This window comes from Oncorhynchus mykiss, chromosome 9, assembly GCF_057628025.1.
Source record: "Oncorhynchus mykiss isolate SJ-2025 chromosome 9, ASM5762802v1, whole genome shotgun sequence".
In the NCBI taxonomy this organism is placed as follows: domain Eukaryota; kingdom Metazoa; phylum Chordata; class Actinopteri; order Salmoniformes; family Salmonidae; genus Oncorhynchus; species Oncorhynchus mykiss.
In genome coordinates, this window is record NC_143030.1 from 10,892,093 (window position 1) to 10,905,125 (window position 13,033).

The 13,033-nt window shown below is 47.0% G+C and overlaps 1 protein-coding gene across 1 annotated transcript in view; it reads right to left on the reverse strand.

The window, feature by feature from the left end:
• Positions 1-13,033, reverse strand: part of mark2b (MAP/microtubule affinity-regulating kinase 2b) — a 91,002-nt gene that overhangs the window by 49,750 nt on the left and 28,219 nt on the right. The window contains 6 exon segments of the mRNA XM_090183407.1: positions 255-491; positions 3,325-3,381; positions 3,483-3,553; positions 5,426-5,491; positions 6,155-6,203; positions 9,519-9,572. Coding sequence (XP_090039533.1) covers positions 255-491; positions 3,325-3,381; positions 3,483-3,553; positions 5,426-5,491; positions 6,155-6,203; positions 9,519-9,572 — 534 coding nt within the window.

Sequence of the window (13,033 nt, forward strand, 5' to 3'; positions counted from 1 at the left end):
AAAATGGTGGAGGTCCTCAGTGGCGCTGCCCATGGTAATACTGCCTTTTGGCCACTAGAGGCCTCTATCATTCTCTATGAGTATTTCCCCCTCAACTCATATAGGGGGAGACAGAGGAGTGATTAGGGGTACAAGGTCAGGGGTTAAGGGTTAGAGGTCAGTCTGTAGAACAGAATACAGATCTCACACACACACACCTCTATGTCACCATCTCACACACCCGCCCACCCCTCCCTCCATCTCCCCACACACACCTTGAGGTTCTGTCCATCGAAGGGCAGCGACCCTGACACCAGTGTGTACAGGATGACCCCCAGGCTCCAGACGTCCACCTCGGGTCCGTCGTACTTCTTCCCCTGGAACAGCTCTGGGGCGGCGTAGGGAGGAGAACCACAGAACGTGTCCAGCTTACTGCCCATTACGAACTCATTACTGAAGCCAAAGTCTGCTATCTTGATGTTCATGTCAGAGTCCAGGAGTAGGTTCTCAGCCTGGTGGGGAGAGGAGAGAGAGAGGAAGGGAGAGAGAGGGAGAGAGAGGAGAGAGGGGGAGAGAGGAGAGAGGGGGAGAGAGGAGAGAGGGGGAGAGAGGAGAGAGGGGGAGAGAGGGGAGAATGGAGAGGAGAGAGAGAGAGAGGAAGAGAGAGGAGAGGGAGAGGGAGAGAGAAGAGAGAGGGGAGAATGGAGAGGAGAGAGGGGGAGAGAGAGGAGGAGAGAGGGGGGAGAGAGAGGGGAAAGAGAGGAGAGGGGGAGAGAGAGGGGAAAGAGAGGAGAGAGGGGGAGAAAGGGGGAGAGAGGGGAAAGAGAGGAGAAAGGGGGAGAGAGAGGAAAGAGAGGAGAGAGGGGGAGAAAGGGGGAAGAGAGAGAGAGAGAGAGAGGAGAGAGGGGAGAATGGAGAGGAGAGAGAGGAGAGAGGGGGAGAGGGGAGAGAGCGAGAGGAAAGAGAGGAGAGAGGGGGAGAGAGGAAGGGAGAGAGAGAGGAAAGAGAGGAGAGAGAGAGAGGAAAGAGAGGAGAGAGGGGGAGAGAGGGGAGAGAGAGAGAGGAAAGAGGGGGAGAGAGGAAGGGAGAGAGAGAGGAAAGAGAGGAGAGAGGGGGAGAGAGGAAGGGAGAGAGAGAGGAAAGAGAGGAGAAAGAGAGGAGAGAGGGGGAGAGAGAGGAAAGAGAGGAGAAGGGGCAGACAGAGATGCACTCAGTAACATTTTTATTCTCTATGCAAAGTTTGTGTTTGTCATTTTCTAAAAAGGAAGCGAAAGAGTCCAAACATCAAACAATGAGCAGACAAATTGCCAGTTAGCCTGGTCCCAGATCTGTTTGATGCCAGTTAGCCTGGTCCCAGATCCGTTTGATGCCAGTTAGCCTGATCCCAGATCAGTTTGATAATAGTTAGCCTGGTCCCAGATCCGTTTGATGCCAGTTAGCCTGATCCCAGATCCGTTTGATGCCAGTTAGCCTGATCCCAGATCAGTGTGATGCCAGTTAGCCTGATCCCAGATCCTTTTGATGCTAGTTAGCCTGATCCCAGATCCGTTTGATGCCAGTTAGCCTGATCCCAGATCCGTTTGATGCCAGTTAGCCTGATCCCAGATCCGTTTGATGCCAGTTAGCCTGATCCCAGATCTGTTTGATGCCAGTTAGCCTGATCCCAGATCTGTTTGATGCCAGTTAGCCTGGTCCCAGATCCGTTTGATGCTAGTTAGCCTGGTCCCAGATCAGTGTGATGCCAGTTAGCCTGGTCCCAGATCCTTTTGATGCTAGTTAGCCAGAAATCTAAAATGTACTTAAGTATAAAAAGTAAAAGTATAAATCATTTCACTCCAACATTCAGACATCATTTACAGACGAAGCGTGTGTGTTTAGTGAGTCCTCCAGATCAGAGGCAGTAGGGATGACCAGTGAGTTAGCCTGGTCCCAGATCCTTTTGATGCCAGTTAGCCTGGTCCCAGATCCGTTTGATGCCAGTTAGCCTGATCCCAGATCTGTTTGATGCCTGTTAGCCTGGTCCCAGATCCGTTTGATGCTAGTTAGCCTGGTCCCAGATCAGTGTGATGCCAGTTAGCCTGGTCCCAGATCCGTTTGTTGTCCCCCACGGCGAAATCGGGGACTGTGGATCGGTGACACGCAAGATTTTGCGAAACTTGGGTGAATGATGTCTTGCCATAGAGATCCGGTATTTATCAAATTACACCGATTGGCCCAAGGCGGGAGCTAAAGTACTTAAGGACTCACTAAACAGAGAACATCCTTGGTCGTCCCTACTGCCTCTGATCTGGAGGACTCACTAAACAGAGAACATCCTTGGTCGTCCCTACTGCCTCTGATCTGGAGGACTCACTAAACAGAGAACATCCCTGGTCATCCCTACTACCTCTGATCTGACAGACTCACTAAACAGAGAACATCCCTGGTCATCCCTACTACCTCTGATCTGACAGACTCACTAAACAGAGAACATCCCTGGTCATCCCTACTGCCTCTGATCTGGAGGACTCACTAAACAGAGAACATCCCTGGTCATCCCTACTGCCTCTGATCTGGAGGACTCACTAAACAGAGAACATCCCTGGTCATCCCTACTGCCTCTGATCTGGAGGACTCACTAAACAGAGAACATCCCTGGTCATCCCTACTGCCTCTGATCTGGAGGACTCACTAAACAGAGAACATCCCTGGTCATCACTACTGCCTCTGATCTGGAGGACTCACTAAACAGAACATCCCTGGTCATCCCTACTGCCTCTGATCTGGAGGACTCACTAAACAGAGAACATCCCTGGTCCCTACTACCTCTGATCTGGAGGACTCACTAAACACACACGCTTCGTCTGTAAATGATGTCTGAATGTTGGAGTGAAATGATTTATACTTTTACTTTTTATGCTTAAGTACATTTTAGCAATTTCATTTACATTTGATACTTAAGTATATTTAAAACCAAATACTTTTACTCAAGTAGTATTTCACTGCCGACTACAACGCAGAGCACTATAACTTTAAACTATACACGGCAGAGCGAGGAGCAGAGAAGGCTGTGTTGCCTAGCAACAGGAAGGTGTTCTCTGCACGAGCGCTCAGCGTGAAATAGAACACGATGACATCATCAGACAAGAGACAACTCTGAACACACAGACACCGATGGGCAAGTGACTGTTAGGAGCCTGTGTAAAGGTCATAGTTCAAGCTCTTCCGGCCGTAAGCCCCCAGTTCTTAGCCCCCAGCTACTTGGTCCCCAGCTACTTGGTCCCCAGCTACTTGGTCCCCAGCTACTTGGTCCCCAGCTACTTAGCGCACACACACGCGTTATAGTGTGTAGAGGGAGAGTCTCACCTTCAGATCTCTGTGGACAATACACTTCTGGTGACAGTACTGGACTGCTGACACGATCTAAACAGGGATGGAGAAAAGGATTAAGAATGGGGAGGAGGAAAGCAAATAAACCCCATCTCTCATTCATTCATTCATACACACACACACTCGCTCCTCACCTGTCTGAATTTGGCACGCGCCTCCTTTTCTTTCATCCTCCCATGAGCGACCAGGTAATCAAACACCTCCCCTGGAGGACAGAGGAGAGGAGCGAGGGGGAGAGGAGCGAGGGGGAGAGGAGCGAGGGGGGAGAGGAGAGAGGGGGAGAGGAGAGAGGGGGATAGGAGCGAGGGGGAGAGGAGAGAGGGGGAGAGGAGAGAGGGGGGATAGGAGAGGAGCGAGGGGGAAGAGGAGCGAGGGGGAGAGGAGCGAGGGGGAGAGGAGAGAGGGGGAGAGGAGAGAGGGGGGATAGGAGAGGAGCGAGGGGGAAGAGGAGCGAGGGGGAGAGGAGAGAGGGGGAGAGGAGAGAGGGGGGATAGGAGAGGAGCGAGGGGGAAGAGGAGCGAGGGGGAGAGGAGCGAGGGGGAGAGGAGAGAGGGGGAAAGGAGAGAGGGGGGATAGGAGAGGAGCGAGGGGGAAGAGGAGCGAGGGGGGAGAGGAGCGAGGGGGGAGAGGAGCGAGGGGGGAGAGGAGAGGGGGGAGAGGAGAGGAACGAGGGGAGAGGAGCGAGGGGGGAGAGGAGCGAGGGGGAGAGGAGCGAGGGGGAAGAGGAGAGGGGGGAGAGGAGAGGAGCGAGGGGGAGAGGAGCGAGGGGGGAGAGGAGAGAGGGGGGAGAGGAGAGAGGGGGGAGAGGAGCGAGGGGGAGAGGAGAGAGGGGGGAGAGGAGAGAGGGGGAGAGGAGCGAGGGGGAGAGGAGAGAGGGGGGAGAGGAGCGAGGGGGAGAGGAGAGAGGGGGGAGAGGAGCGAGGAGCGAGGGGGGAGAGGAGCGAGGGGGAGAGGAGAGAGGGGGGAGAGGAGAGAGAGGGAGAGGAGATGGAGAGGAGCGAGGGGGAGAGGAGCGAGGGGGGAGAGGAGCGAGACGAGGGGGGGAGAGGAGCGAGGGGGAGAGGGGAGAGAGGGAGAGGAGAGAGAGGAGCGAGGGGGAGAGGAGCGAGGGGAGAGAGGGGAGGAGAGGGGGAGAGGAGCGAGGGGGGAGAGGAGCAAGGGGGAGAGGAGCGAGGGGGAGAGGAGAGAGGGGGAGAGGAGAGAGGGGGGAGAGGGAGGAGAGGAGCGAGGGGGAGAGGAGAGAGGGGGAGAGGAGAGAGGGGGAGAGGAGTGAGGGGGAGAGGGGGAGAGGAGAGAGAGGAGCGAGGGGGAGAGGAGCGAGGGGGGAGAGGAGCGAGGGGGAGGAGCAAGGGGGAGAGGAGAGAGGGGGGAGAGGAGCGAGGGGGAGAGGAGCGAGGGGGAAGAGGAGCGAGGGGGGAGAGGAGAGAGGGGGGAGAGGAGCGAGGGGGGAGAGGGGAGAGAAGCGAGGGGGGAGAGGAGCGAGGGGGAGAGGGGAGAGGGGGAGGAGAGAGGGGGGAGAGGAGAGAGGGGGGAGAGGAGCGAGAGGGAGAGGAGCGAGGGGGGAGAGGAGCGAGGGGGGAGAGGAGCGAGGGGGAGAGTAGCGAGGGGGGAGAGGAGCGAGGGGGGAGAGGAGCGAGGGGGGAGAGGAGCGAGGGGGGAGAGGAGCGAGGGGGGAGAGTAGCGAGGGGTGAGGGGGGAGAGGAGCGAGGGGAGAAAGGAGAGAGGGGGAGAGGAGCGAGGGGGAGGAGAGAGGGGAGAGGAGAGAGGGGGGAGAGGAGAGAGGGGGGGGGGGGAGCGAGGGGGGAGAGGAGCGAGTGGGGAGAGGAGCGAGGGGGGAGGAGGAGCAAGGGGGGAGAGGAGCGAGGAGGGAGAGGAGCGAGGGGGGAGAGGAGAGAGAGGGGGGAGAGGGATGATAGTCACAGAAAGGTAGCAGTTCTTTAGTTCACCTGAGGGCGTATGAAGGCTACATAGCTATCAAATAGTGAAACATCAGTTCAGGGTCAAAGGGGGAAGGATTTAACTGTTGCACACAAGATGACTCAGGGGAAGTATTTTTGACGCGGGCACACACACTCACCCCCACTGGCATACTCCATGACCAGGTACAATGTCTTCTCCGTCTCGATCACCTCAAATAACTTCACTGTTGAAGGGAGAGGGTTGGCGGGAGGGAGAGGGGGGAGAGGGTTGGCGGGAGGGAGAGGGGGGGAGAGGGTTGGCGGGAGGGAGAGGGGGAAGAGGGGAGGAGGGAGGGAGAGGGTTGGCGGGAGGGAGATGGGGGAGAGGGGAGGAGGGAGGGAGAGGGGGGAGAGGGTTGGCGGGAGGGAGAGGGGGGAGAGGGTTGGCGGGAGGGAGAGGGGGGGAGAGGGTTGGCGGGAGGGAGAGGGGGGAGAGGGAGGGGGGGAGAGGGTTGGCGGGAGGGAGAGGGGGGAGAGGGTTGGCGGGAGGGAGAGGGGGGGAGAGGGTTGGCGGGAGGGAGAGGGGGGGAGAGGGTTGGCGGGAGGGAGAAGGGGGAGAGGGGAGGAGGGAGGGAGAGGGGGGAGAGGGTTGGCAGGAGGGAGAGGGGGGAGAGGGGAGGAGGGAGGGAGAGGGTTGGTGGGAGGGAGAGGGGGGAGAGGGGAGGAGGGAGGGAGAGGGGGGAGAGGGGAGGAGGGAGAAAAAGGGATAATTATTTAGATTCAATCACCTATAGCAGCATAGCTTGGTTCAAGATTCTTTAGCGTGATTCCAGTTCATTGACTTGAAATGATTCTTGATTCAGATTCACTTGACTGTGACAGGATCACTAATAATTGAGTCAGCTCACCTATGTTAGGATGATTCAACAGCTTCATGATTCTCACTTCTCGGAAGAGCTGAAGAGGACAGAGAAGATAGTCAGCACTGTGTGTGTGTGTATGTATATATATCTCATATCATACTCTGCTACAGGGGAGGGGGTCCTCATGACATGTAATTAAGGCTGGTTTCCTGTAATTAGGTCTCTCTGAGATCTAGACCACCAGAGAGAACATGTAATTAAGGCTGGTTTCCTGTAATTAGGTCTCTCTGAGATCTAGACCACCAGAGAGAACATGTAATTAAGGCTGGTTTCCTGTAATTAGGTCTCTCTGAGATCTAGACCACCAGAGAGAACATGTAATTAAGGCTGGTTTCCTGTAATTAGGTCTCTCTGAGATCTAGACCACCAGAGAGAACATGTAATTAAGGCTGGTTTCCTGTAATTAGGTCTCTCTGAGATCTAGACCACCAGAGAGAACATGTAATTAAGGCTGGTTTCCTGTAATTAGGTCTCTCTGAGATCTAGACCACCAGAGAGAACATGTAATTAAGGCTGGTTTCCTGTAATTAGGTCTCTCTGAGATCTAGACCACCAGAGAGAACATGTCATTAAGGCTGGTTTCCTGTAATTAGGTCTCTCTGAGATCTAGACCACCAGAGAGAAATGGATGGAGAGAGCGAGAGAGACAGCGGGAGAGAGCGAGGGAGAGAGCGGGAGAGAGCGAGGGAGAGAGCGGGAGAGAGCGGGAGAGAGCGAGGGAGAGAGCGAGGGAGAGAGCGGGAGAGAGCGAGGGAGAGAGCGAGGGAGAGCGAGAGAGAGAGCAGGAGAGAGAGCAGGAGAGAGAGCAGGAGAGAGCGAGAAAGAGCAGGAGAGAGAGCAGGAGAGAGAGCGAGAGAGAGCAGGAGAGAGAGCAGGAGAGAGAGAGAGAGAGAGAGAGAGCGGGAGAGAGCGGGAGAGAGCGGGAGAGAGCGGGAGAGAGCGGGAGAGAGAGCAGGAGAGAGCGGGAGAGTGAGCAGGAGAGAGCGGGAGAGAGAGCAGGAGAGAGCAGGAGAGAGAGCGGGAGAGAGAGCGAGAGAGAGCGGGAGAGAGCGAGAGAGAGCAGGAGAGAGCGGGAGAGAGAGCGAGAGAGAGCGAGAGAGAGCAGGAGAGAGAGCGAGTGAGAGCAGGAGAGAGAGCGAGTGAGAGCAGGAGAGAGCGGGAGAGAGCAGGAGAGAGCAGGAGAGAGCGGGAGAGAGAGCGAGACGGGAGAGAGAGAGATGAAGAGAGAAAGAGAAAATAGGAGAGAAAAGCACATGAGAGATGGTGAGTAAGAGTAAGGTGTGTGTAGTGTGTTCTCGTGTGTGTGTGTGTGTGTGTGTGTGTGTGTGGGAGTAGTGTGTTATGGTGTGTGCTTATGGTGTGTGTGGGAGTGTGTGTAGTGTGTTATAGTGTGTGTGTGTGTGTGTTATGGTGTGTGTGTGGGGGGGTGGGAGTGTGCGTTATGGTGTGTGTGTGTAGTGTGTTATGGTGTGTGTGTGTGGGAGTGTGTGTAGTGTGTTATGGTATGTGTGTGTAGTGTGTTATGGTGTGTGTGTGTGTGTGTGTGTGTGTATAGTGTGTTATGGTGTGTGTGTGTAGTGTGTTATGGTATGTGTGTAGTGTGTTATGTTGTATGTAGTATGTGTAGTTTGTGTAGTGTGTATAGTGTGTTTTGTGTGTATAGTTTGTGTAGTGTATGTAGAGTGTGTAGTGTGTGTATAGTGTGTATGTAGTGTGTGTAGTGTGTGTAGTGTGTGTATAGTGTGTGTATAGTGTGTGTATAGTGTGTGTAGTGTGTGTATAGTGTGTATAGTGTGTGTATAGTGTGCATAGTGTGTGTATAGTGTGTATTGTGTGTGTAGTGTGCATAGTGTGTGTAGTGTGTATAGTGTGTGTATAGTGTGTGTATAGTGTGTATCGTGTGTGTATAGTGTGTGTATAGTGTGTGTATAGTGTGTATAGTGTGTGTATAGTGTGTATAGTGTGTAGTGTGTGTATAGTGTGTATAGTGTGTGTATAGTGTGTGTAGTGTGTGTATAGTGTGTATAGTGTGTGTATAGTGTGTGTATAGTGTGTATAGTGTGTATATAGTGTGTATAGTGTGTATAGTGTGTGTATATAGTGTGTATAGTGTGTGTATAGTGTGTATAGTGTGTGTATAGTGTGTATAGTGTGTGTATATAGTGTGTATAGTGTGTATAGTGTGTGTATATAGTGTGTATAGTGTGTATAGTGTGTGTATAGTGTGTATAGTGTGTATAGTGTGTATAGTGTGTGTATAGTGTGTATTGTGTATATAGTGTGTATAGTGTGTATAGTGTATATAGTGTGTATAGTGTGTGTATAGTGTGTATAGTGTGTATAGTGTGTATAGTGTGTGTATATAGTGTGTATAGTGTGTATAGTGTGTATAGTGTGTGTATATAGTGTGTATAGTGTGTATAGTGTGTATAGTGTGTGTATAGTGTGTATTGTGTATATAGTGTGTATAGTGTGTATAGTGTGTATAGTGTATATAGTGTGTATAGTGTGTGTATAGTGTGTATAGTGTGTATAGTGTGTATATAGTGTGTATAGTGTGTGTATAGTGTGTATAGTGTGTGTATAGTGTGTATCGTGTGTGTATAGTGTGTGTATAGTGTGTGTATAGTGTGTGTATAGTGTGTATAGTGTGTAGTGTGTGTATAGTGTGTATAGTGTGTGTATAGTGTGTGTAGTGTGTGTATAGTGTGTATAGTGTGTGTATAGTGTGTATAGTGTGTATATAGTGTGTATAGTGTGTATAGTGTGTGTATATAGTGTGTATAGTGTGTATAGTGTGTGTATATAGTGTGTATAGTGTGTGTATAGTGTGTATAGTGTGTGTATAGTGTGTATAGTGTGTGTATATAGTGTGTATAGTGTGTATAGTGTGTGTATATAGTGTGTATAGTGTGTATAGTGTGTGTATAGTGTGTATAGTGTGTATAGTGTGTATAGTGTGTGTATAGTGTGTATTGTGTATATAGTGTGTATAGTGTGTATAGTGTATATAGTGTGTATAGTGTGTGTATAGTGTGTATAGTGTGTATAGTGTGTATAGTGTGTGTATATAGTGTGTATAGTGTGTATAGTGTGTGTATATAGTGTGTATAGTGTGTATAGTGTGTGTATAGTGTGTATTGTGTATATAGTGTGTATAGTGTGTATAGTGTATATAGTGTGTATAGTGTGTGTATAGTGTGTATAGTGTGTATAGTGTGTATATAGTGTGTATAGTGTGTATAGTGTGTATATAGTGTGTATAGTGTGTATAGTGTGTATAGTGTGTGTATAGTGTGTATAGTGTGTGTATAGTGTGTATAGTGTGTATAGTGTGTATGGGACCCACCTTCTGCAGACTGGAAGAGTTGAGTTGTGTTTTATCAATAATCTTAACAGCCACCTGGAAATGATACACTACATTAGACTCAGCAGACAGAGAGACCAATGTGCACAACACCTTGACAAAACCAAGATCTACCAAACCAAGATCTACCAAACCAAGATCTACCAAACCAAAGAATTCAAACAAAGGGTCAGGTGACTAGAGAATGAGCAGCACTTCCTACTCCACATTTGACTCAGATGCATTTACCTCCTGAAATGTAAAGAAAGAACTGGCTGTTGAGGAGAACACTTGCATTTTCTTAGGGAAAAATGTAAGAGACAGTATATCTAGCTGGTCTGTCATAATATAATAGAGACAGTATATCTAGCTGGTCTGTCATAATATAATAGAGACAGTATATCTAGCTGGTCTGTCATAATATAATAGAGACAGTATATCTAGCTGGCCTGTCATAATATAATAGAGACAGTATATCTAGCTGGTCTGTCATAATATAATAGAGACAGTATATCTAGCTGGTCTGTCATAATATAATAGAGACAGTAGATCTAGCTGGTCTGTCATAATATAATAGAGACAGTAGATCTAGCTGGTCTGTCATAATATAATAGAGACAGTATATCTAGCTGGCCTGTCATAATATAATAGAGACAGTAGATCTAGCTGGCCTGTCATAATATAATAGAGACAGTAGATCTAGCTGGCCTGTCATAGTATAATAGAGACAGTAGATCTAGCTGGTCTGTCATAATATAATAGAGACAGTATATCTAGCTGGTCTGTCATAATATAATAGAGACAGTATATCTAGCTGGTCTGTCATAATATAATAGAGACAGTATATCTAGCTGGTCTGTCATAATATAATAGAGACAGTATATCTAGCTGGTCTGTCATAATATAATAGAGACAGTATATCTAGCTGGTCTGTCATAATATAATAGAGACAGTATATCTAGCTGGTTAGTCATAATATAATAGAGACAGTATATCTAGCTGGTCTGTCATAATATAATAGAGACAGTATATCTAGCTGGTCTGTCATAATATAATAGAGACAGTATATCTAGCTGGTTAGTCATAATATAATAGAGACAGTATATCTAGCTGGTTAGTCATAATATAATAGAGACAGTAGATCTAGCTGGCCTGTCATAGTATAATAGAGACAGTAAATCTAGCTGGTCTGTCATAATATAATAGAGACAGTATATCTAGCTGGCCTGTCATAATATAATAGAGACAGTATATCTAGCTGGTCTGTCATAATATAATAGAGACAGTATATCTAGCTGGTCTGTCATAATATAATAGAGACAGTATATCTAGCTGGTCTGTCATAATATAATAGAGACAGTATATCTAGCTGGTCTGTCATAATATAATAGAGACAGTATATCTAGCTGGCCTGTCATAATATAATAGAGACAGTATATCTAGCTGGTCTGTCATAATATAATAGAGACAGTATATCTAGCTGGTCTGTCATAATATAATAGAGACAGTATATCTAGCTGGTCTGTCATAATATAATAGAGACAGTATATCTAGCTGGTCTGTCATAATATAATAGAGACAGTATATCTAGCTGGTCTGTCATAGTATAATAGAGACAGTATATCTAGCTGGTCTGTCATAATATAATAGAGACAGTATATCTAGCTGGTCTGTCATAATATAATAGAGACAGTATATCTAGCTGGTCTGTCATAATATAATAGAGACAGTATATCTAGCTGGTTAGTCATAATATAATAGAGACAGTATATCTAGCTGGTTAGTCATAATATAATAGAGACAGTAGATCTAGCTGGCCTGTCATAGTATAATAGAGACAGTAGATCTAGCTGGTCTGTCATAATATAATAGAGACAGTATATCTAGCTGGTCTGTCATAATATAATAGAGACAGTATATCTAGCTGGTCTGTCATAATATAATAGAGACAGTATATCTAGCTGGTCTGTCATAATATAATAGAGACAGTATATCTAGATGGTCTGTCATAATATAATAGAGACAGTATATCTAGCTGGTCTGTCATAATATAATAGAGACAGTATATCTAGCTGGTCTGTCATAATATAATAGAGACAGTAGATCTAGCTGGTCTGTCATAATATAATAGAGACAGTATATCTAGCTGGCCTGTCATAATATAATAGAGACAGTAGATCTAGCTGGCCTGTCATAGTATAATAGAGACAGTAGATCTAGCTGGTCTGTCATAATATAATAGAGACAGTATATCTAGCTGGTCTGTCATAATATAATAGAGACAGTATATCTAGATGGTCTGTCATAATATAATAGAGACAGTATATCTAGCTGGTCTGTCATAATATAATAGAGACAGTATATCTAGCTGGTCTGTCATAATATAATAGAGACAGTATATCTAGCTGGTCTGTCATAATATAATAGAGACAGTATATCTAGCTGGTCTGTCATAATATAATAGAGACAGTATATCTAGCTGGTCTGTCATAATATAATAGAGACAGTATATCTAGCTGGTCTGTCATAATATAATAGAGACAGTAGATCTAGCTGGTCTGTCATAATATAATAGAGACAGTATATCTAGCTGGTCTGTCATAATATAATAGAGACAGTATATCTAGCTGGTCTGTCATAATATAATAGAGACAGTATATCTAGCTGGTCTGTCATAATATAATAGAGACAGTATATCTAGCTGGTCTGTCATAATATAATAGAGACAGTATATCTAGCTGGTCTGTCATAATATAATAGAGACAGTATATCTAGCTGGTCTGTCATAATATAATAGAGACAGTATATCTAGCTGGTCTGTCATAATATAATAGAGACAGTATATCTAGCTGGTCTGTCATAATATAATAGAGACAGTATATCTAGCTGGTCTGTCATAATATAATAGAGACAGTATATCTAGCTGGCCTGTCATAATATAATAGAGACAGTATATCTAGCTGGTCTGTCATAATATAATAGAGACAGTATATCTAGCTGGTCTGTCATAATATAATAGAGACAGTATATCTAGCTGGTCTGTCATAATATAATAGAGACAGTATATCTAGCTGGTCTGTCATAATATAATAGAGACAGTATATCTAGCTGGTCTGTCATAATATAATAGAGACAGTATATCTAGCTGGTCTGTCATAATATAATAGAGACAGTATATCTAGCTGGTTAGTCATAATATAATAGAGACAGTATATCTAGCTGGTCTGTCATAATATAATAGAGACAGTATATCTAGCTGGTCTGTCATAATATAATAGAGACAGTATATCTAGCTGGTTAGTCATAATATAATAGAGACAGTATATCTAGCTGGTTAGTCATAATATAATAGAGACAGTAGATCTAGCTGGCCTGTCATAGTATAATAGAGACAGTAAATCTAGCTGGTCTGTCATAATATAATAGAGACAGTATATCTAGCTGGCCTGTCATAATATAATAGAGACAGTATATCTAGCTGGTCTGTCATAATATAATAGAGACAGTATATCTAGCTG